We start from the raw sequence: 25,872 nt of genomic DNA on the forward strand, positions 1-25,872 counted from the left end.
TTTGCAATGACGTTGCGAGACACCGCAAAAAGTGCAATAAATAACTTGAGAGGACCCGGTCACCTTTCACACAGGTCGCAAAAGTCAACGCGCAAAACAGAAATATATATATACATATATATATATATATATATATATATATATATATATATATATATATATATATATATATATATATATATATATATATATATATATATATATATGTGTGTGTGTGTGTGTGTGTGCAGGCCGGCACACTGTTACGTCCACATGCATGCTACGAAAGTAGACATACAGGTGTAGCTATATACATGCGCATGCGTATATATACGTTATTGGAACATGCAACCAACACTGCTGATAAACATTATAAACTCAAATAAATCTAGCGTGTGAGAAAAACCAGCGGGGGTGAGTATAAGCATGATTGTATTTATTGTAATAGTTTCCTTCACAGTAACTCACTTCATACACCTTTTATTAGAATTCATGTCAAATCGCTGTTCCCAGGAATAAAATCCTGTTAGAAGTTAGTGCTTTTTCTTGTGTATTCTTCCTTCTTTCTCATGCACTTGCGCTTAATGTAAGGATGGATGGATACAACTTTATTGAACGTTCGGCAAGGTTTAACGCCCTGCCTAGCGCTAAACAATCTTTGTATTAATAATCAAGGAGCTGTTTACTTCTGATCTTACTCGCAAGAAATATAGAACTCGCAAGAACTATAGTTCTTGTTTTTCATAATTATTACTCTGTAACTTCCGAAATATTTGTAATTATATTTCTACAACGCTACGCAGCTCTGGTGAATCACGCATTAGCGTCTCACAATGGGGGCGTACTTCTCTATAAGATCTCCTAGCGACTAATTGACGCCTCGCTATAAAGTCATTCGCTGTATGGGCTGACCAGCACCAGAACTATCGTAGATGCAGTTAGACAGGAGGAGCTGCCATGTGCGGCCTCTTATTGGTTGACAACAGGCTTAGCTTCTACAGTTCACGCCTTTCATTTCGGTTCAACTGCGCTCAATTCGCCGTCGCTAGTCTAGCAGTAGACCATGCGACCGTGCCCATTGCTGTGCAGGCTTACCAATAAACATCAACGTCTTTTGTGTTGTTTTTATTAAAAGCCTGACTACTTATTAAAAAAATTTTAATAGCCTTATTCAACTTTTCTTTCAAAGGTAGCTTCAGGACTGGCCCTACCATCTGCTCACATCCTGGTTAGCTCATTTGGTACAGTGAATGCCTAGGTTTTGTGCAGGGTTCGGTCTCTTAACTGTGATTAGATTTTACCATATGGCAAATAACTATTCCTGAGGAAACCGCATGGGTTGCCTGAGCGATTTCGTGCTCATTTGGATGAACGCAGACTTCCCACTTCGGGAGATCGTTACTACACATATTTCAGATGACTGCAGCTACTCGAAGCTTAATCAACGCAAACGCGAGAGACATTTGTTGCGAGCCGCCACAAGTAGCGAGAAGAAAAAGCTTCCTGTGTTGAAATTATTTGTGCATTTCTTACCGCAGCGAGTGCATGGTGTGACGTTCCACCAAACCCCAACGCTGCGTCGACATCTTGCCAAAGAAAGAGGGGCAGCATGTGAGTACGAGCACATTCCGCTCACAACGGATTTGTACATGCCGCTAAATCAAATTCGCCCGATCCTATTGAATGCCGGTCCGATACCACCGGCACATTCATTTCAATATACAGACCCACGATGTAGAGCAAACTTTTGGGTATCACAGGTGCCACGAATAAACTTTGGTCGTTTCGCGGTCTCACTAGCAGCCTGAAATAAAAAAGAACATTTCTTTAGGATACAAATTGAACGCTATGAAGCTAGGTATTCATAGTACCTTGCCAAGCATGTTACTCGACATTAAAACTATGTAAAATCAAAGGGGGTTAACCGAGGGGCCCGATTTTTATTAGTTATATCATAAGAAGCCAACAAACACTGACACAGAGGACAACACAGGGGAAATTATTTGTGTTTAATAAGCGAAATAAAGAAACGATAAATTATGGGAATTGAAAGTGGATGAAAAAACAACTTGCCGCATGTAGGGAAGGATCCCGCAACCTTCGCATTTCGCGTGTGATGCTCTACCAGTTGAGCTACCGCGGCGCAGTTTTTCCATGCGCTTTCTTGGGTATTTATGTTTCCCAGTAGAACCCTAGGATTGTTAGCCAGCGCCACCACTCACAGACCATGGCGGAGGATGTGGCACATCCTTTCTGCCGCAGGCGTCACGAGAACATGATCTTTTTGGGTGAAGGCAACCGGTCAATAAACCCACACATGTTGCCTGAAGGCATCAATTTTGCCGAATTCGGGACCCTCGTTATGTAATAGACGAGAAGAAAGGGGGTTAACCAAGGGGTCAGATTTTTATTAGTCATATCATAAGAAGCCAACAAACACTGATACCAAGGACAACATAGGGAAAATTAGTTGTCTTTACTTGATAAATTAATGGAAATGAAAGTGGATGAAGAAACAACTTGCCGCCCGCGGGTAACGGTGGGAATTGTGCAGACTAGTGTCACTCGGGAGCATTAAAAACGCCTTGATAGCGAGGAGCGAGAACATTAAGGGAAACCGAGAGCTTCAATTTCTAGTTGAATTGAAGTTTGTTTCCTTGCCTGCAGTACAGAGTACAACCTGCGAACAATAGATTTGTATCCCTATCTTGAGGATAGTTGGCATTCAATAAAAAGAATTAGTTGTACTAAGCAAATGGAGAATGAAGCAGGAAACCTACAAGGAAATGAATGTTACTTTTAAGTCAAACGTTTAAAGGATACTTGAATGTCAAATCAAAGTGGACAAAAGTACAACTTGGCGCACCTGAGAGCCGAAGCCACATAGTGCTCATTACTCATGCGGTGCTCTGCCATTAAGCTATCACGGCGGCTGTGTGATGCACAAGTGGCGGTGGTCTATGATTCCCTGTATAAATTCTTGCTACTGCTCCATACAATGTGTGTTTGCTTAGCCAAAGTAGCGAACATCCTAATTCCAGGCTCAGCCGTCGTTCCCAAAGAAAAAAAATGCCTGCGAGGGTAATACTTCTGACAGCTTTGCATGGTCTAATATAAGTGGCTTGCCTTGATATTTTTCTTCTAAAGCTACGTGCCCATTCGCGGAACTGCTCAGAATATTCGCTTTCCGGCTTCATTTCAACGTGGGGCAACTGAGCCCTCAGGACGTATCATCTTCACTAACAGAAATCAATCAGAGGCAGAATATACGAGTACCACGCTTCAGTTTCATTTGCTACTAAATTCTTACTGGAAGAAGTGCTGTACAAATGTACATCCCCCAAACAGAAGACGGCCAAAATTCGTGCATGAAAAAAGAAAAAAGCAATAATAATAAAAAAAATCTTCAGCATAAAGTTGTCAATCACCCACTTCTCGGAGAGAACATGATGGACAGACACGCAGGTTAACTGGAGTTTATTCTGTTGAAAACCCTGCATAGCGCGGAGGAAATTGGAGAAATCCAAACAGCCTAGGGTGCGCCAATATTGGATTGTCACCGGGGCTACATCGGTACCATATGGGGCTACGCTGGCACGTTGCGCCAATGTTAGAACAACATTTTGCCTTTTAATGGTGCAATGTAACGCACTTATCTGAGCTTGTTGACACTCCATGGACTTGGTGTAGCACACAATTGAACAAATAACAGGGGATGACCAACATGAACAAGGGCCAACCTCCAATTGAATTTACTGGTCAAATATGCATACAAGAATATGTCAACCCGAAGGCAAAATGAAAAGAGGAAATAAATGGAAACAGAAAATTGGAGAGAGAGGGACAGAGAAGAGATAATATTTCACTTTTATCACGTGCAGTGTAGACAACGCACAGCACGTCTAGCATATTCAATCGAGACCACTGCTTTCTGGCGTTTCGGAACTTCCTTCCTAATTTCCTGGGCAGATGAGAGGTGAGCTAACGTATGTTCTGCTAACAGTAGCACTTACACAATTAAAGAGAGCAAGCTGAAGCAGTGGATTCTGTATACATGCTCGGACTAGCAGAGGACATACCAATATATAAGTAAGAAAGATAGGTTGGGTGCTTAACTTCACTTATATTTTTCTATAGAACGCAAAGCTATAGCACCCCAGCTGTATATACGCTACCTTTAACAACCCATACGCAGCAATTTGGCGCTTAACGAACAGTCAAGTACATTTAATTCTACACAAATGGGTTAGTTGATGCGCCGTTAAAATGCTTCTCCGATTTGTGGGCGTCGTCGAAAAGTTGCAGTAAAACCTCGTTCGGCATCCTTTCGCACACGATGGCGCGAACGATCGTTCACACCGGCAGCGACTTCTTCCGTTTGCATTGACGGTTGCAGAAAAAAGCAGCTACATCCTTCTTTCGTTGTGTTGAGCTCGGCTGTTATCTAAACAGGAATAGCGACGGAGGTAGTGGTTCTACAACCGGATTTTGCGGACTCCCCTTCGGATCTGGCTCAGGAAAAGCAGTTGTAAGTTCGCCGTAAGCATGCGTTGGTTTTTACATGTTGTGGTTTCTTACCTCACGAAGAGGCTAGGTGAAGCGCTAACTAAGACGTTTTGCCGTTCCACATAATAATACCGCTTAGGGAGTGCAGAAACAAAGTAGAAGCACCCGGAAGCGATTCTACCGACGTTTTGTGACGCTTTGCTCAACTACAACGTGTTTCGTTTGCATCGTTTTGTTTCGCATGAACTTTCTTGTCCAGGGAAGAAAGAGACCACTGCACACTGCTGGTTATGTTGCTTTAGAAACCCGTGGGTGGAAGTTAAGTATATAAGATTGCATTTCATAGAAAGAAAAATGGTTCAATATGCTACGGTAAAACTTATGGATCACAAGATGGCACCAAAGTTGCTCCTCATGTCTGTGGGTAGGCACTCCATAAGCGGCATTACGTAGTAACATGCCTTGCGGTACACTTTCCCGCCAAACAAGTGGACACAGACGACCAGATGTGCATAATCTGTAGCTTTGTCTACGTCTGAGATGAGTGCTACAAATCTCGGCTTCCGAGAAAGATTGTATTTTCACACAGACAGCTGTTACTCACAACTCAAATCAATACATTTCCTGGAAAGTGGACCCCGAACGACTTTCTGGATCAAGATGGCGTTCTAAATCTCCGCTGATAATATTTTCATGCCTTTGAATATAGTGAGCTGGCTTGAAGTATTGGCGTACACTCGGGATATACGCTGCGCAGCTCCAAATAGCAGAGCATATGACGGCTACCTCAATTACTGCTGACACATTGCCTTACGGCGTTCATTTAGGAAACTATCATAAATTAAACTCAATATATAAAATAGAGTGCATTGCGACATAGCGCGGAACAGCAAATTCTGTGCATTTTCGGCTTAATACATTTGCCTTCTGATCTACATGGTTTCTAGGCGATGTACAGCCAACTGCATGACTGGATTCGAGTTTCCCGACGGGAAACGGCACATGACCCTGAACTGCGATCTCACGACACGCCAGTGGACGCCACTTCAGCAGTTTCCCGACTGCCAAGGTAATATGCCAGAGTGATGAGCACGATAATGTGCAAGTTTAGGCGTGTTTATACAAGGCAGCAGACTGTCGTGTATTCTTGTTTCCTCTCCGCTTTGTCTTGGTCAGTGCACTGCTTCACCCACACGGTATGATGAAGGCAGCGGATACGTGCGATGTTCTTGTGAAACCTACCTTTTGCAGCAGTGTATTGGAGGTGCTTTGTTATTTACACTGCATACGTTATAGCTCATTGTTATTCAAAGGTGTGAAATAGCCAATATTTATAGCCAGTTTATACATCCGAAAGGTTTCTCAAACTGTCGAACAGCAATGTACTAATCACACCTTCACTTATAAAATCTCTTCTGGTGCATATACAGCACATGTCATAATTTTTCAAGTCACTGTAAATTTTAGCAGCATCTATGGCTATTGCATATATCACTCTATGCGCTTCTGCGCCTCACAGAGATAGTGAAGCGTCGGTATAGTTATCAGTTATTAACCACGCACACGTTCGTCCTGTGGCGACAGAGGTGATACAGAAGAAGACTCAGCGAAACATCTTCATCACGTATTGCACAACAAATAGGCGCCAGAGGTGCAGAACAAGTTCGCATACGCATACAGAGACACTGATCTTCCTCTCTCTGTGTGTGTTTTTTAGGAGTCTGTCGGCCTCCTTGTCTACACGGAGGTCGCTGCTACGGCAACAACCGCTGCGTGTGCTCCAATCAGTACAGGGGAGACTATTGCCAGTACCGTGAGTATACATCATTCTTGTTGTCTCTGACATAAAAGAGATAAGTCGAGGCATCGAGAGCTCAGTTTAAATGTGTCCCGACTTTTTCAGACAGAAATATCCCGTTCAAGGTTAATATGGATCGTCATTGTTAAGTAGACATCTTGCAAAGTATTTAATTCATAACTGTCATGCCATGTATAGTATACAATCCTCTTCAGCTGAAATAGTCATTTTACTGTCGGGATTTTCTATTTCATTTTTGAACAAGCCATGCGCTCTCCTGAGAGGGCAGCCCACCTACTCACTCAAATATTTCCGGCCGCTAGTTTTAGACGGAAGAGTGAATGTCCGCGCTACTAAAATGTTGCTGACAGAGCTCTTAGCCTAGATGTGCCCCTTCACAGCCATCAGCCTGTGCGACGGTCACATGCTGGGCGCGGGAGGATCGTCGTGGCACTGCAACCACACGCACGTGGAGACCCTCTGCGAAGTGTCGTGTCCCGCGGGATTCGTCTTCCAGTCGTCCGGAGCAGCACCAGTGTACCGGTGCAGCCTGCAGGGTGTCTGGGACCCACCCATCGTTCCACCGTGCGTGCCCGGTAAGAAGGAGAACTGCGCCTCGCAGTCGATGGAGAGCGGTTGACGGATCAATCCTTATGTCTAAATATCCCGCAAGGGAACACAAAATAGTTACGAAGAAAAAAATGGTAAACTTTGCCCGAATATTCGCGTAAAGGCTTCCAAGTTCCTGCCATAGCAGAGAGAGCTTAGAGCACCCCGGCTATGGCTAACCTTCGTCCCGTCTTCGTCCCTTGCGCCTTAAATAACGACACAACAAATCGCAAGTCGCAAGTCCAAGTCTTGCTTTTTAAAGTCAAACATCATCAATTATTGCTAAATATTTTGCTCTTGCCTGATCGAGGCTAGCGCTATCAAGGAGCAGCAGGATTCTTGTGAAGAGCTAAGGATGTATATTCAAAATGACATTTGCTCTCCCTTGAGCAGCCATTGATAAACTGCCCTAGTCCTCGTGGGCGTTGCGTTCTCCTGCTGAAATTTTCATGTGCTCGTTTTGTTCAACGAACCTCGTCGAAACAAGAGGCGTTACGGTTTAACAAATTCTCCAACCATATAGTATACTGTCAATGCATACCACTTTTCGCACGACATATTAAAATAAGGAATCGCCTACAAATGTTTTGATGTGAACATTAAACTCAAGAGTGCTTAATAAATGTGACAAGACAGCCCGCAAGATAAAACAGACGCCCGGGTAACTTGAAAGAAGAAATTGGCAGTGGCTTAGCTCGGCTATGCCAGGGTAGCGAAAGCTAAGGCATAGCGTGGTTAGCCTTGGTTAATCTTGATTGCAAGTCCAGGTTAGTCTGGTTGTCTAGCTATGTTACGGCGTTTAGCCAGTCGTTCGGCGCGCCGTTCGCCTGTTTCCTGGGTGATTCGTTTCCTCTTTATTTCGTTCCGATGTCGATTCCAGGCCTCCTCCTGCTTATCAGAATTGTCGCCGTCCATACTGCCGCCTCAACTGTGGTTGCGGCGCACGCGAGCTCTCCTTTTCAATCCTCGGACATGTTATCAGGCATACGATGCAGCTGGCGAAGCGAGTGGAGGCGAGCGCAACAACGAGGAACGCGGTGTGACGTCATGTTCCTCCTCGGAGCACGGCCACAGCGGAATCGCAAGTTCGCGGCCCCCCCAGTAAAGCTTTCGTTTCAAAAAACCAAGGCCTCCGAAGTACTTCTTCTGAGTTGCGAGTGCGCAAGCATCAATGTGGAACTGAAGGCAGCTCAGAGGTCCTTCGAGTTATTGACTCCTCGACCGCAATCGAACGCACTCAGACGCTTGGCCATTGGCTTGGCGTGTTTTGATTTGGCCTTACTTAGGCACAGGTAGAACGCGTGCGAGAGCTTGTGCAGACAAGGAGCGCGCGGATAACGCAGGCTTCCGGAAGCGAGGCACATGGGCCGTTGCGGTGACGATCTCTCCCCTCACGCAACACCTGGCGCGCTATTACAGCAGCAGGTGCTCCCTTTCACCCGCTCTGCTCCGCCCAGGCTCGCTCGTGACGTTACCGTCCCAGCCAATTGGTATTAAGGGGCCGTTTTTTTCTTGTCCAGACGACAGAGACTGGGTTTTTTTTTTTGCTCTATGGGCCATTTGATGCTTTTGCATCAACAAAAGCTTATGGTTCTGAAAAGTAGAGCACGTAAACCGCTAGTTGAGCCAGAAATAGTAGCTCCTGACAGGGGAATTATACTGAACGGGAGACGCGTAGTGCTATAATACTAATGAAAGAAGAACAAGTGCACGGAAACTAATTATGAAAATATCATCTCACTTTGACAAAAAAAAAAAACTAAATGCATTCCTGTGCCTTAAAAGCTACCGAAAAAATGAAACCAATGTCGCTAAATACAGATGCCACAGATGAGCTTTTCTAAAGAATTCATCGCGATAAGTACATTATACCAGCCCAAATATAGGCTTAGGGTTGAAACATTCACATGCATTGACATCAGTTCTATTCCAATAATTTGAAAAACGCTGACGCATAATTCGATGAACCCTTCGACGTAGGTAATAAAAAAAATTCTCAGGCATAAAACAGTGCCGAAGTTATTTTCTCATTAGAATAATTGGAAGTGACATGCTTGACGCCAACAAAGCTCAAAAGCGTTATCAAGCGCACCACGATTAGAGAAAAGTGGTTACCTAAGACTATCGCGCTTTTCTGGGACTACCAACAGTTCTCGGCGGCAAGGGCATTGACGATCAACGTGTTGAAAATCAGCGTGCTTAAAATGTTATGCATAACTGGCTTGAAACATTTCAATAACTCTTTGCGTCTACATGTTTTCATCCCTCAGAACCATGCTGATCCTGCTAATGAGCTGCCATTGAATGCTTGAGAGGGTGGCTTTCAGCGCACACTTCTTGAGCAAAAATAATGTCCAGCTGCTTTCGGACTGAAGGTTTTCATTGAAAAAAGAAATCCTAATCCATTCGCACTTTCTTCCCTCACTTCCTGTGGAAGGAATTTTTATTTGTTGAGAAATTTGTTGCTGTGAGCAGAAGAGTCTTTCAGCGAACAAAACTTTCAGAAATGCACGTCGTCTTTTATTCTAATCATTAGTGTGGCAAGAGAAAAATTGTGGATGTTTGAAAATACATTGCGTTTCCTTCGTTCATTGTTTGCATTATAGGTGTCCACGTACTTGTAGCCATGCTGGCAGCTTTACAATGATTGTTTTATTTAATAAAGAGAGAAATGAAGAAAACGATTCTGGAGTGTAAAGTTTTTAAGATATGATTTTGGAAGTTTCTAATGCTCATGAAATTAACGTTTCACGCAAGTTTAATAAAATTTCACGTCGTTATCTCCTTGGTAGCATTCTGTCACGTAGAACGCGTAAATAAACGAAGTTGAAGGAAACCTCGCTCGCCAACATGTTTTATGGAGCTCTGAATGTAAATTTAGGGTATCTTGTGCACCCCATGAATTGCGGTTTCGTTTTTCCGTCACAGTGGCCGCCTGCATGTTTATATTAAGCTGAACTTTGGAATTTACTTCAGTGTGGTCACATAATTTAGCCTACGAAGTTTCATAAGCAATTTGTGAATGGTACTACAAAATGCAACAGGGTTTCAGTCGGTGCCGTACCGCAATACTCAAAGGATGCCTTGGTGAACTAATAAACAGAGTAGATAGGTAATTCGTAGAAGATATTCGGTGCGAATTTCTTGAAACTTGTAGTATTCTCCCTTCCCAATAGCAACTGAGTTAGGAAACTCTGTTTAGCCTGCTGAGGAGAGACACCGATGTAATGGCGCCGCCTTGCTCTACGGTTCACACTGTTCTACGCTGAAAACGCTCAACACCTCTTGCGCGCCTACGCTGATGTTGCGATGGCAAGAGGCGCCTTGACAAGCGCCTATTAAGTGACTGGCCTACTCCCCCATCGATGACATGCCTGGCGGTTCTAAAGCTAAAAGCACCATCCCTCCCTGTCATCTGCGCAACTTCGCCGACGTCGCCAAGCGCCACATACGCCTGTAGTGTTCTGGCCCTCAATCGAGTGCTGTGATGCTTTTCGCAAAGCCTGAACAAGGCTCTACAACTTCTATTTCTGCCGTTAGCTTTCCATACTGTGCTTTGCTGCAGTTCAGGTGTCCTCAAGAACAGATACTGTGCAACGCGGATACCATTCATCATCCTCTAAACATTTATCTCTCTTTGCTGACAGGGCCTCATTACTGACAGGCTTCAATTCTGCAGCAGTAACGTGCACCCTAAGGTGTATAGCTGAGAGGTTTATCAGTGAGACTTCGTAAATTATCATTCAGAACTTCATAATATTTTTTGGGTACAACATGCGTATCTTCGGGTCATTCACCTGGAAGGGAGACATTCCACTGACACAGGCTATTTGCAACATATGTTTAATATGAAAAATAAAACAAGGCTTCTCCTACAGGTAAAGGCCGCGGGTACAATTTGTTAAATTGTTCAACACCTATGGATAGCAGAAATATTTTAGAACCGCTCGTGCCATAGAAGAATGAAAAAAGACTGCAAAAAAAAAAGACTGTGTGTGTGTGTCTGTGTGTGTGGGGTGACTCGCAGACTATACAAGTTCTTCCCGGACGAACGTCACAGCGCAGGGAGACTTCCACCAGGGCCAGCAGACCATAACGGAGGTTGATGAGCATAGCGGACAAAATCAGCAGCAGCAGAAGCCGGACGTCGGCGATCATGTCACAGAAGCCTCCTCCAAGAAGAACTTGACCAGCGAATCGCAAACAGCCAACGGTTTCGACCTGCCACCACATGAGGTTTGTACTTTGCAGCAAGTAGATGGAAATGACGCCGTCAATCTCCGCGGGCTCAATTTCCTTTTGTTTATTAGTGTTTCGAAGGGGCATATTATTAGCGGATAAGCAATTATGCATGTGATGTTGATTCATGGCGAAATAGAAAAAGTGTTCGTGTGCCTTATTGTTTCTGAGTAACACCAGCTGATTTTTAGGCTGGCCTGTAAATATCTAGGTACCTCTAAGCAGTCTCTTGCACTCTGGTAGCCTGTCCCAATATATAGCCACAGCAATTTGGTGAGCATCAGCTAGAGACTCAGGGACAGAGCACTTTGGCTGGCTCAAAAGGTGATCAGGTACTGAACACAAGCTGCAGTTCTTGTATTAAAACACGTCTGTGGAGTGTCTAAAGCGCTGTGGCACATGAAATCAGTGGCGTCCATAAGAAGTGGTTCCCTAAGGATCCCTTAACTGGCCGCCAGTGATATGAGCATCATAGATATGAGCATGACGCATGACGATATCATGATCATACATGATGATATGAGCACGACAGCTGTAGTGTAATGAAGTGGTGGATACTCATAGATCGTTATGGTGAATCGACGGGATCTTGGCAATATCCACAAAACTACATCAGATAGCGCATACCATGTAAGAACTCCTTGACGCAAAAATAAACAAGGTAAGTTGTAATTTCCTGGTTCTACAGCAGTCAGCTTCTTCTATTCAATGAATATAATTATCCTCCTTCGCTGCAAATATTTTCCCGTTTTCTTCACCGTTAACTTAACTTCGCTGGTATATTCTTCACTTACGATCTTCTTTTTTTTTTCAGATTCCTGGAGAAAATGGTAAGTAACTGACTTTTATACCGAACAGGTGAAACAATTCTAATACCTTAGCGCACTCGTGTAAGACTAAAAATCTTGAACAATAGAATGATTTGTGGTACTTCTTCGCCTGGTTCATGAAGTTTCCGGAGCTCGTTTTCAACAAAAGACCGAAAGAGTTTGTCCTGTCTGCGTCCAATATAAATGTACGTCGTAAACGCGCATCCCACATTCACTATCTCATTTGTAACCCTCTAGACTATATATGAACATTGCCTAAGCCTAAATTTATGCGCTTCTGGTGACGTGGGAAAATACACACGTGCAATTTCAAAGGGAGACTTTATTTCATCTATGACCACTAATTGATTGTTTAGAATTAACGTCTTTACGGTCACAGGCAAACGCATACCTAAAAATTCAGGTAGATGATGAACTGTGATGTAGGTAACAGTACTAACGGGCAATAGATCATTTGTTCATATTTGAGGGAATCTAGCGAGCTCAAACAAAATGGGGAGGGACTGAAGCGCAGATGCGCTTCATGTTGTTCCAGCTGAACTCGGCTTGCCACACTAACAAGGCGGAACCTCACTAATTTTTTCTCGCTCATTTACCGATAAATTCGCTCCCTAGCCCGCACGCTCACTTACTCACTAACAAAATTACTGATGACTACCTCTCTCACTCAGAGACTGATTAAATCACTCGCTTACTAACTCACTCACTCACTATGATTAGCTCGGTAACTCGTTCGCTCACACACTCACTCATTTACTCGCTCATTCGCTAAATCGCTCGCTCGTATAGTACATCACTCTCTCATAGCGCGCTCAATAACTAGTTCACTAGCTCATCCACTCTACCACCGCTGAAGCACCACACGATGTCCCTGCTGTCACACGCAGAACTTCCGCCACCGTCCACCGGCGTATGCAGCACGTGGGGTCACTTCCAGTTCAAGAGCTTTGACGGCACCCTATTCCGCTTCGCGGGTGCCTGCAGCTACGTGTTGCTCAAGGACTGCGCCCAGCCAGACCCCTCAGCAAAGTTCGCGCTGGAACTGCAGTACTCTGCGGGCTGCCCCGATGCGGCGAACTGCACTCGAATCCTGCACCTTGTTGGTGCGGCAGCCGGTGAGCGAGTGAGCCTGCCTCTGGGCCTGCCACCGCCGGAGGACGCGCAACCACTTGTTGATGCCATTCCTGGCCTGAGCGCGCAGTACGCAGGGAAATACCTGGTGCTCCAAAGTACGCAAGGATACACTGTGTGGATCGACAAGGTATGCGTCCATGCGGGAGACAACGAACCCTATTTTTATTGCAATAGCAATCATACAGAGACTCCAGGCGTATTTCTGCCCTCGTCGTCGTCGTGATGATGTTCCGTATAAGTCCAAGGTCGATAACACTGTCGCCGCGCGCCCTACGCTGTATGTGCGAGTGAAAGCGTCCGAGGGGAGCCGACCATAGCGGATCAATCTCGCCCGCGCGAAAGGAAAGATAGCGGGAGGAAGCGCGCCGTCTTCCGTCGCGCGAGAGGCAACCAACGTTGTGAGGCGCAAGGAGAGCGCAGGGAGGGGGAGTAGAGGGGCGTTTTACTCCGGCTGCAACCGTGCATGTGGCGGCTGTCTGCGGTCGCGTGGCCGTATTTTGAGAGCAATCTGCTTGGAGGCAGAGTCTAGGTGCGTCGATGGCTCGTATTTTTGTGCGTGCTTTTTGTTCACGGCCCTCAGTTTGCGTTGGAGCGATAGACACCGCGAAGGTCACTTCGCTCGCTGCTGCTGCCGTGTTTCCTCGTGCCAGCGTTTTGACAGTGTGTGTCCGCGTTCGTCAAGCGGGATGTGCTCATGTTTGCTCTGCACGCCGACACCGTGCTTGTTAATTTAGTTTGCGAGCGAATGTTTACGAGTTGACACGGCCGATAGAAGTAGTATCCTTACTTCGTATGGCGGTCTGCTAATTTGCTATCGCAATCAATGCTTTGCCTTCCGGGCAAAACTGCGACTTTTTTCCCGTCCGTTCACTGACCACGTGTCGTTTTAGTTCATTGACCACAGCGTACTGCTGTTAAGAGGAAGCTTTAGCTCGGGCCGAACTCCGACGCGGCCTATTCAAATACATGTAAAAACGCAAAAACGTTTTTCTGAGATAACCCCTGGACCGATTTTAATGAAATTGTTGCATTTGAGAGAGAAAGTTAAATTCTAGTGACTGTTGGAAGCGGAATATTGATTTAGGGCTTGAATTGTGTAAAAAGAATTTTCAAAAATTCAGGCGTTCGAAAAAAATAGAAGCACAAAGTTTACAAACTAATAGCCCTGCATCAAAAACAGATATCGCGATTCTGTAAACGGTATCCCTTAGACGATTCAAAGCGGACAAATTTGGTATGTCAGTTTACATCTTACGTGAATTTGTTACGTTGTTTACGAGGGTTCTGCAAAAGTTGCAATTACACATTAGGCCATTTTTTGAGGTTCATGTGTAACATAACAATTTTGTCCGCTTTAGATGTGCTATCAGGAACAATTCACAGAATTGCGATATCATTTTTTCTTGCTGAATTACGGAGTTGTAAACTTGATTGTTTCGTTTTCTGAAAATTTGCGATTTTTGCCAAGTTTTTATAAAAAAATTGACGAACAAAATCTAAAATTCGAAACCGACAGTCACTAGATTTTAAGTTTTTCTTTTAAATGCAGCAAACCCTGTCAAATTTGGTGCAGTGGTTGCCGAGAAAAACGAATTCTCCATTTACATGTATTTAGATAGGAGCACCCGAGCTAAAGCTTCCTCTTAAGGAGCACGGGGTTATTGGTTCGATTTTAAGCCCGTCTGATCTGGTCACCTCTGGGTGCACGTTGAAGAACACCAAGTGATCAAACCTATTCCGGCGCCCTTCAATACAACGTTTTCCGTTAGTCCCCAGCTGTTGCGTTCGAACTTCATCGCCATTAATTCTGGCACGTTCATTTTTTATTGATTATTAGCTGTGATCAAACAGAAAGTTCGGCACTTTACAGCTGGGTATAAAAATATAATTACTAGCGAGAAAACGAAACGGAAAATGAGAAATGGCAGTTACGCTGCAATGTTCGTGAATTAGGAAACCATATGTGTGAATGTTGATCCACTAGCAACAGGAGGCTTGCTAAAGGACATGAATGGCGGCAGGACTATTGCGGAAGGCATTAAAGTCAGGAAGGTGAGAACGAAACAAGCTAAAAGGTAGCCTTTAGTGTGCTTCACCAAAGTACGTAACAATATATAAATTTAGAAACCCCAGGAGAAGAATGATCAAATGAATGTAACGAGAAATGTAATATTTTGTATTCAACAGCAGAATGGGAATCGAAGTATTCAAATTTCTTTACGTAAGACTATATCCAACGGGGCTCAATCACACGCTAGCAAGGCTTCGGTGATTCACAAATTCCGCTTACGTAAGACACATTTGGCGAACGTCCCGCTCAATTTCGGCAGTTGTCTTATAACCAAATGAAAGCCCGACTGACTTCAATTTCGTTGAGGACTGCTGTACTTTCTACATATGCACCACTGCCTTCAGTCGACATTCGACGATGAGTGTCTGGCTCTTTCGCTTTTAAAGCGAAGATTGCCTCTTCTGCCGACTTTCCATGCGCTGCTGTAATGCTCTTGCCGCGCGTGCCACTGGGTTTCTTGCTATACGGTCAGACCGCCGCGGCAGCCTTGCACAGTTTGTGCGCATGGAACGTGCCGGGCTTGTTTTCCTATGTCACAAAAATGCGGGTGCTGGAATGTGGAGGTCGCGTGCTGAGCTGCCGTAGCGTAAACATTACAATCGTCCATAGTCTGAAGAGAGCGCTTGGTGCTGGCGTCTCAACAGTGCCCTGGCCACGTATGCAGAAGGAGCACATAAACACGCGCCAGCAAAATGGCTCCGAAGCGTGCACTCAGCGTCGAGGACATCCAGGCCCGAAACAAGTGTCGCGAGGAACAGGGGCGTCTTCGCTACGCAGCGAAACATGGCACAGACCGCGAATGTATGTATACGATGTATACATACAATTATATTGATTGAATTACGCACAACCCCTTAATTCAATTAAATTTTAACACTTCTGCCACGATGCGACGTGCCATGTGAGGCAGTGATAATGCTAAACCCTCTCAGAGACTATGAACAATCACGCACAACAACGCCTCAAGCAAACACGCCTCCCTATGCGTTTTGTGGACTATGCAGACAAACAGCAGCGGTGCACGCAAGGTAACGTTTTACGTCAACTCACCACTCTCGTATTGGACTAAACGCTGAAGAAATTACACATTCGCCGCCAACATCACGCTACCCGCCGTGGTTACTGAGTGGCTATTGTGCCGGTCTGCTGAGCATGATATCGTGGGATCGAATCCCGGCCGCGGTGGCAGCATTTCGATGGGGGCGAAATGCGAAAACACCCGTGTACTTAGATTTAGGTGCACGCTAAAGAACCCTAGGAGTTCGAACTTTTCGGAGTCCTCCACTACGGCGTGCCTCATAATCATAAAGTGGTTTTGGTACGTTAAACCCCTTAATCTAGTTTTTTTAATATCACGCTAATTATCGTCAGTCAAAGCAAACATACAAAGCTTTGCTTACATCGATTACCACAGTGCGTGGGACCCGCCGTTTTTATTATTATTTTTTTTTTTTGGAGCACGAACTATCCGACTCTCGTTCTCTGAAGGTCAATCAGCGTGCACGGACAAATAGCTTGTCGTCGTCCAAGCCACTAGAAGTCGCAGTCGCATACTTTTAACGCATCGGGCTGAACACAGTTTCCCGGATGGGTTCGGAATGCGCTCATACGCGGTCGTGACTTTGATTGTGCCTCGCGGTATGATGGGAAAAAGCGATAACGTGAGAAAGATCAAGTTTCCTATTTGCAGTTATTTGTTATTTGCTTATTTGTCTTTAGGTCCACGCGGCTTGCCGAGGAGACTAGTTTCACAGTAAAACATAACATAAAATTTGTATTTTTGCCATAGGCAACGCATGGAAAGCGATAGACACGTTTAGCGCTGCGTTGAAGGCATTTCAGAACGCTGGCACGATCAGAAGCGCTGCCAGCGACGTCGAAGGCGTCGCACCTCAATGGTGCACCAAATTAGACCGAGGCAAAACTGTCGGCCCTCGTCAGAACCCAGAAAGAAGGTTGCATAGGTTTAGTGTGACTTTTGCTGTCGCTTCCGCTCAAACCATCGCACGGACCAGGTGTGGGGCGCTCACAGCCGCTTAGCAGGAAAGCTAATGCATGTGCGCTTAAACCTAAGGCCAGCATAGGAAGCCAGAACGGTGTCCTGCAGCCCCGGCAGAGCCGATCGAGAGGAGCGTCAGGTCCGATCATGCTGGCCGTGCATGTGACGTCAATAACCGGACTGCACGATGGCACAGATCGTAACGGTGCAAATGTGCCTCGAGCGTCTGTGTAATTGCTATCGCAGAATACCACATTAAATTGTATTTCGCCAACAAAAATTGCTGCAGCTATAACGTGTTATGCGAGACTTCGGTCAAAACGTTTACCTTTATAGACCTGTTCAATATTTGCCCCATACGATTCATGTATATATAGATATGCTCAATATACATAATCAAATATTCACAAGCGGGTCTTTACTCGAAGGTATTCACCACTCACTCAGTGGATACGCAAATGCCTCCTTTACAGTGCGCTCTGGTGACGTCACCGGGATCACTATGCTCCAATCCTCCAGTACACCGCATTCTAGTTACAGTACAAATTTCTTTTGCTCACAAGAGACCGCGAAAGTACTGCTTGCTGTGATCATATTTACTGTAGTCAGGGACCCGATAACGTAACGCTATTCCAACATGTTTTTATTCCAATCTGCTGACGTCAAATTTGCGTAACCACCGAAGCAAGCATAGTGCAGCGACCCACAGGGTTGTCTGAAAATACCAATCAAACGCTCTCCTCACTTATAGGAGGACACTTTTGTTTGCTTTAAAAACGAATAAAATTGCCTACATTGAGCGGCTTGTGTTACCTAATCGGCTGACAAGAGGCGAGGAGCACGCTCAAATTGGAGAGGGATCAGATGGGGCCGAGCCAGTGAGCTGAAAATCGATAACCGGATGAAGAGGCTGGTGCCGATGTCTGCGATTGGTCCGCTTTCCCTTACTTAACTTGCGGTGGCTGATCGAAAATCGCGGCGGCATGCAACGTAAGGTTAAGAATGCTGCTAAAACTGATCCTCAGCAAAGAAGTGTTGGCACAGTGAGGTCGTAAACGTGCTGAAAGTGCGTGAAAACGTTGTGTGGCAAAGCAGAAAGTTTTATTGTACTCAAATAAACCAATGCTCTCTAGCAGGTGCGAGTACCCAGTTGCCTGAGCGATCGGTGGCATCCATCTTTTATTCCTTTCAGAACAGGGCAGCCTGCGGCTATTCAAAAGAAAGTTCAGTTTTGTTCGGCATATTATTGCATCTCTAACGCGTACGCGTCACTCTGACGCGATGAGTTTTTGCGGTTTTGTGACGTCGCGTGACAGGTAGGTGAAGCGGGTGCAGCGCTAAAACTTTTAACCAGTAGCCAAGGAGTAATGGCGAAAAGGCATCTTTTTTCTTTTGTTAGGTCCAGTCATGCATAATTAGCTTGTACGCGTCATATCAGACGGGGAGCTATCGCGGCTTTCGTGACATCGGTGATAGACGGGCGAAGTGGGGGTGGTTCAAAAAGTTTTTGACCAATCGCGGAGAGCTGATTGCAGAATTGGAATAGAAAAGTTTGGAATAGCTTTACGTTATAGCGCCCCAGGTGTAAAAAAAAAAAAGCACTACAGGTGAAGAGAGCGTGGCGTGTATCTGCCACCGCTGTTATTGCCAGACGAATCTGCAATAATTTATTGCAATTTTAACAGAGGTTATAAATTCACGAAAATGCTGATGATATAGCATACATCCCACCACAATGCCTACATTTCCCTCTTCTATGTCGGCTCAATATTTGCAGGAGTCTGTTCAGATCCGAGTAACGCCCGCCCTACGCGAGACAGCATGCGGCCTTTGCGGACACTTTGACGGGGAACCGTCCAATGACCTGATGATTCTGGATGCCAGAAGTGCCCTCACGCCGCGAGAGTTTGGAATATCTTGGGTGGTCGAAAGAGGTACGAATTAAACTTTTTGTTTACCCGGCATTGCCACAGCAGAATTTAGGTTCGCTCCACTGAGGACAGCAATAATGGTCGTTGTGTAAGTCATTTATTCAAGTGCTGCACGAGTCATGATGAAACAATATGATCAAACACTCGCCGCAAGAGAGCGCTGGCGTGTTTTCTTTGTACATTGTGTGTAACGACATTGACAGCGGGGGCCCCCCTATAGAAGCTGCGGTCTCTATCGTACTGAAAGTAATCCACCCACTAACGCGAGCTGCCTCACTTTAAACCTTTGTGAATGGTAATCTGCTGCTGCGTGTGCCACTGGCCCTGTCTTCATCCTACCTTTCTTCTCCGTAGGAGTATGGACTGTACGGGACGCTGGTTACACTTCCTGCTTTCCATTCTTTTCTTTTGCTACTTTTCTTTTTTAGGATGAACATTATTTTAGTTGAAATTCATATCTTTAGAACAAGCGAAATTTCTATCTCACCGTCATGCACCGGAACGCAATTATATTTTTTACCGGCCACGCAGATTGCATCCACAGTGGCCTTGAGAGGGAAGCCTGCGCTATCCAGTCCAGTGCAGACAAGAACGTCTCCCTGACAGCTTTTGACCGTTGCTCCATCATCTTCAACGACATCTACAGAGACTGCCACAAGGTAACACTAGTCTTGTAGTACAATAGCTAATTGTCGATCACTAGCGGTGAAAATTTTTTAAATTCTCCCCGAAAAGTTTGAGCGCCTCATTCTTGATTCTTTTATCGGTGAAAAAGGGACAGATGGCATCATACTATGCAGCCCCGGTCCCGGCTTTAGAGCGCGAAGCACTAAGTGCGTTACGGTGAGATTTTGGTGCACTTATAATGGTGACGTCACTCAATCGAGAGTGAGCCTGGCTGCTACTTCTCAGCGCGCGTTGCCTAGCCGAAAGGCCACCGTTGCTCGTGGGTATCACTTGGTATATTTTTCGTTAAATCCAGCTTTCTACTGCTATACCCAAAGCGCCAAGCGAGCCTCGCCAACATCAGGCAGAGAAATTGTATTATCTTCACGAGCGACCAATTAATCGTTCCTAGCACAAATCTTAAACTGATATAGAATTTACTGTTTAGCATTTTGCCTTTTGCTACTTTTTTGTGATATCGGGCTCTTGAGCAGCGAAACTTATCATTTCGTCACACTTAATAAACACCAAGTGATGGAGAGAGAAGTGCAAGTTTTTGCGCTTTCCTATTTAGCAGTGCTTGCTAGAAAAGAAAGTTACTCTCGCACTAGCGCACTAGAAAACTAGCGGCGCATCCGGAAGCGCACTTAGGTGCGTAGCTTTACGCTCTAGATAGCCTTAACGTAGGCCATACGTTGCATGGTCAGAAGCAATTCAGGCCTCAGCTTACGTCATGCTTATGTCAAGAACAGAGATTTTGTGCATGACCAATGCAATTAATACGGCAATCTGTCAATATAAACTGCATAAATAAACCGCACAACTCTGCCGTGACCTATCTGTCTTATCAAGGAAAAGTGTGCCTTGAACCGACCTCTGCTGAGGCTAATGGCTTGCATTATCGTGCAGACCAAAGCTACCCCCCCCCCCCTGCACCCGAAACTAAACAAAGCACAACAAATAACTTGGCGACGACATCAAACGAACTCATTCCCTTCCATGCATACCTGTAGACACATCTACCCAGCCGTCTTCACAACAACACGCACCCTCTGCAAGGCATAGACCGCCACCCTAGACCACTTCATCTGGGGATGCAGCAAGGACCCTCCGCCACCAGGACAGTCAACGTCGACTCAAGCCTCGGACAGAAACCCAATGACTACAAGCCTGGGCGCCCTGCTCCGGGCGACCAAATGCGCTGAGCAGGTGGCGACCAGGCACGGCCTGACAGCCATCTCCTCGTAGGAAACCGACGGTTTTCCGAAATATCCCAAGTTGTTTACTACTACTACCTATTGTGCAGGTGTTGAAGCCGAACCGCTTCTTCGAGTCCTGCCAGCAAGACTGCTGTGACAGGCGGTCGCCCTGGGGCTGCGAGTGTGCCACGTTGGACGAGTACTTCCGAGAATGCCAACGCCTCGGCGTCCAGCTCCAAGAAACCTGGAGAAGAGACACCGTCTGCCGTATGTTGCGAGCTTCTTGCACTCACTATTACTTATTTAGTTTAAATTTATCGACACAGCGGTCTGTCGGACTTCGTATGCGTAAGTGCTAATGAACCTTTAGTGCGAGTTACTTTCATATGCTATTGGAAGTTTGTTCACTCGTTGAGGCCGAATTCTTTGAAGGCCGCTTTCTGTAGCATATTCCCGTCCGATTAATTTTGACTTTAGGTTGAAGAAATCATACTCGCTACCGAATTAAACGTCCGTGCAAACCTTCAGAAAGTTGCGATGATTTTACACGCACCCACCGAATGCCTACAAAGCAGGTCATAGTCACTGCGCCTTTTCGCAGCATGTTATGAGAATTTAGAACACTCGCTGCCATGCCACTGATCTGCCGCATCCATTGGCGATTACATGCTAGATGTTTTGCTGGGTCTTAAATAAGGAGTATCACAAAACATGGAATATGACGGGCTGTGCGACAGAAAAGTGACTGCTTCAAGGTTGGTTGAAACTTGTGGGAAGCTAAAGAAAGTATCTTGGAGGAGGCTGGAGATTTTAGCCATACGTATAATTTCACGAGGAATCATACTATGTGTCTCCAGCTTAACACCAAATACTTCAATGTGAACCCTAAACGTTTGTTAATCCAAACCGATACGTAGCCTGACGCACAAAGTACATTGTGCCGAGATTTAGCACAAACCACATCTGGCACCCACAAAGAAAGAAGAGTCTCGAAGAACGGTGGCATAGTGCTTGCCGCTACAATGAAACCTCACAAAATTACAAGTCACATGCGTACAACGTTGTTTCGCATCATCTTACAGTCATTAGTTTGTTATTGTTTTATGGTTAAGTAGGTTTACCAATTTATGTGTGTATACAGCGCATACATCACATAAACCACTTTGCACTGTACTCGCATCTAAGCAAACGTGACTGATTGGTAGATACTTGAGTGATTTCTTTCCGTGTGCTCTTTGCGTGAGCAGCTCACAGCTGCGACGGCGGCAGGGAGTACCGGGAGTGCGGCCCCGCGTGTCGTGCCACGTGCGCCGACCGCGAGCCGGCGTGCGCGCTGAGCCAGTGCGCCTCGGGCTGCCACTGCCCCGACGGAATGCTTTGGGACAACGGTCGCTGCGTGGAGCCCCGCCAGTGCGCTTGCACCTTTAGGGGCCGGAAGTACCAGGCCGGTGAGCAGATCGACCAGGACTGCAACACATGGTGGGTAGAGCTTAACGGGCAGCTTCGTTGACTGGGTGCCTCTGTCATACCCCACTCTTATATTTAATTTGATTGTCGGCGAAGGAGTACACCGATAAAGAGATGGAACTTGTAGGAAGTGGGCGACGGCTGTGCTAGAGACTGTAGGGGCAGCGATCAGCTGCCTCAGATTCGAAGGGGTATTGTCATGAATAAAGACTTTGCGCACGCTTAACGTTCGCATTTAAGTGTGGAACGCGATAGTATTGAAAGGTCCCTGGCTGCTTCTCACGTTTCCCGGCAACTGCAGCGTCTGCAACCGTAATGTTTACTGGGAAATGCTCGCGGTTAACGCTATTCACGAAGGCGGGCTTCCTGGTAGAAGCGTGGCCTGTTGCGTAGGCCGCGATGAGGCGGAGACGGGCGCCATCTGCAACTGTTTCAAGGAAAGGGGCGCGCCACTCCGTGGCCTCTAAGATATTCACACGCCATCGCGCGCAAATGGTGGCCGCCGTGGCCGTTCTATGAATGGTAGAAACGCTGGATAAGGGGTCTGTTTGAATTTTCGTGGACAAAATTATGTTTTCTCGTATATTCAATCTACAATCCGACGTTATCATGTCTTTAGGTTACGTGTAACTCGTACCATCGGATGTTTCTACGTATTTCAGCTTGAGAAATACAATTAAGTCAGTAACTTCCTTGCGCCATGTAGAGGGCCTGAGTATAGGTGGTTCGAAAATATTTTTGCCGATGCAACTTCCGTCGCTGGACACCAACGCCGGATTTTTTGCGACACGAGGCCTTTAACGCTCTTGCCTTATAACCTGCAGTGAGTAGACGACACACGCGCACAAAACGGCGAGAGCATGGAGCAGCGCCAGCGGCGGGGAGAGGCACAGCAATGGCGGCGGAGCTAGTGCAGCGACACGAATTGGTAGGCTGCGGACGATATCACGTGGGACGCGATGTCACCAAGAGCACAGCCAAATGTGTGAGGAGTCAGAAGAGAAATAGGTGACATGTCATGTCTTAAATATAACAGTAACTCCGAATCCCGCGTAGCTGAATTGTAGACAAAGAGCATGTCTCTGTTCAAGATAAAGCCCCCTAACGAAAATCCGTAGCCGATAGAAGGAAACCCATAATGCTTAATTTCACCGAGTAGCTTGGCGAAGTCGTGGTCGGGTTTGTTGGCAATGTCCAAGACACGAAAGTGACGACTTAAGGAGCGAAGTGGAACGAAGAGTCACGCATGATCGTGTTCAGAGCTGTCTATGCTCAGCTCAGCCATTGAGTTTGTGCAGGGAGTATGTTCTTTTTTCGTATCTGCAGATCTGACGTAATAAGCATAGACGGTTAGAATGGAAACATTGCAACGCCAATCAGAAACAACAAGTACGGCAAGGAAGGTGCATCACTCATATATTTAAGCCTTGCTCACAATGAAGGCGTTGTCTTCTCCTTGTCAGTCTTCGCCTTGCCATGGCGCAACGCACTTCGAAGGCGCACATATTAGGGAGTGCCGTCCAACACAGGCTACGGAAATCAACATCTGTTAACTATAAGCGAAAACTGCCGTCCTTTATTTTAAAAAAAACTAATCCTCCGCGAATAAGTAAGCCATATACAGTATAGGCGAGCGAGACGTGTGATATTGAGCTGATTCGAAACATGGAGTGTGCGTTATTGCTTTGAAGGGCATAAAAAGCAGCCAAAAATGAACCAAGTGAGCGTATTATGTCTATCTGCTTCACGGCAGCGTTTCTATAAGCTTGCGACGAGAAGGGTCACTGCTGATTCCATAGGCCACGACCATCAATCTTAACACAAATATGCGTGATGAAAGGAAATAACCAAGTGCTAAAAGGGATATGCGTAACTCTTGTTTTTCATGTTTACGGTTGGCCCCAGTCTTGCTTAACTGTCGCACACATGTAGCATGATTAAGGTGTGTTTCTACTCCATTTCACGCGACCGCGATGCAGTGTGTGTGAAGACGGCCGCTGGCAGTGCACCGCGGCCATCTGCGACGCGACCTGCTCGGTCCTTCTGGGGAGCATCTACAGCACCTTCGACGGCGGCCGCTTCCAGGCGCGGGGCCACTGCGGGTTCATTCTGCTGCAGGCCGAAGGCGTCCGGGTAATTCAGAACAGGCACGTATGCGCCGGCCTGCCAAAGGACGCCGTCTGCTTGGGAGACATACACATACAGGTCGGCGAGAACGTCCTGGTCTCCATCAACCAGCAGCTGCAGGTGGGAGTGCTATAGCTGTTCTATTAGAAATGGGTTTCTGCGCACAGATTGCGAAAAAACATGCCTCGGCCACTCTATTTCCTCGTGTACTAAAGAAAATTAAAAAAACTTTAAGAAAGGAAACTGCGGCTATACAAGAAGATTAGAATACACACAAAACAAACTGTTGTCCACGCCACACAAATACTACAAGGGAAAACACGGAGAAGGCGGCAGATGGAAATTCAATACGATGAGCAAAACGAGAACAACGTAAATGTAGCAGCAAATGTTTCGACAAGTGGACTTGTCTTTTTCAAGGCGGCATATGCTTTCCACGGTGCAATATATATAGATAGAGTTCTTCTAAAGGAGAAAGGGGGTAAAGGGGTGGGCGAGGCAACGACCGAAGATGTGTTAGCGGCGAGCGTGTAGAATTGAGAAGAAAGGTGTGCTATTCAACGTCGGCCGAGGAATGTGAGGTAGGGGCCTGGACGACGGAGGGAGGGCGGGGCGAGTAAGTGCTCCGTTGAAGTCAGAAAACTATCGTGTCTCTGCAAGAGACAATAAAAGAACCGGCGTAAAATGGTGCTCGCGGAAAACGAAGTACAATGGAATAAGTCTACAAATAAAATAACAAAATAAAAAAGAACATATAGATTACTTTGGTAAGAAACTACCCGGCGTAATTTATATGCTTGAATGTTCAGTCTGTAAGAAACAATACATCGGTGAAACGGGACAATCAATAAACATCAGGTTAAGCGGCCATTGCGCGGACACAGCTAAATATCTTCCCAAAGCCATCGCCGAGCGTTTAAACCAACGAGGTCATAATTTTGATGAACTTACTCCCCAACCTACAGTCAAATTTTCGTTTTGCTCGAGACAGAACATACAATTTTCGTTTTGCTCCAGACAGAACATACAGAGAATCATACCTCATCCATAAGTTCACGAGATTGCAGCCAATAGGCGTAAACGCTTCAAAGAGAGCTTTACAAGCTATTAGCTATGCTAAATGTCAAACTATACGCAACGGCACTTCGCTATTTTTCATTGGGCTGCCTAATGTTTCCGTTTCTGTTCTTCTCGTGTGTTCTTGCATATATTATATATATATATATATATATATATATATATATATATATATATATATATATATATATATATATATATATATATTCGCGAGCTACATTTTCTGCCGCTTCTCTTATT

At 45.7% G+C, this 25,872-nt stretch overlaps 1 protein-coding gene across 1 annotated transcript in view; it reads left to right on the forward strand.

Moving 5' to 3' along the window:
* The window catches only part of LOC142558578 (uncharacterized), a 192,449-nt gene that overhangs the window by 5,560 nt on the left and 161,017 nt on the right, over nt 1-25,872 (forward strand). Inside the window, exons 3-14 of the mRNA XM_075670711.1 lie at nt 1,518-1,590; nt 5,433-5,554; nt 6,203-6,298; nt 6,685-6,879; nt 10,920-11,128; nt 11,946-11,961; nt 12,849-13,222; nt 18,943-19,099; nt 19,628-19,755; nt 21,069-21,228; nt 22,209-22,440; nt 24,408-24,675. Of these exons, the coding sequence (XP_075526826.1) occupies nt 1,518-1,590; nt 5,433-5,554; nt 6,203-6,298; nt 6,685-6,879; nt 10,920-11,128; nt 11,946-11,961; nt 12,849-13,222; nt 18,943-19,099; nt 19,628-19,755; nt 21,069-21,228; nt 22,209-22,440; nt 24,408-24,675 (2,030 nt within the window). The remainder of the gene's footprint in view (nt 1-1,517; nt 1,591-5,432; nt 5,555-6,202; nt 6,299-6,684; nt 6,880-10,919; nt 11,129-11,945; nt 11,962-12,848; nt 13,223-18,942; nt 19,100-19,627; nt 19,756-21,068; nt 21,229-22,208; nt 22,441-24,407; nt 24,676-25,872) is intronic.

This window comes from Dermacentor variabilis, chromosome 9 (genome assembly GCF_050947875.1).
Source record: "Dermacentor variabilis isolate Ectoservices chromosome 9, ASM5094787v1, whole genome shotgun sequence".
NCBI lineage: Eukaryota > Metazoa > Arthropoda > Arachnida > Ixodida > Ixodidae > Dermacentor > Dermacentor variabilis.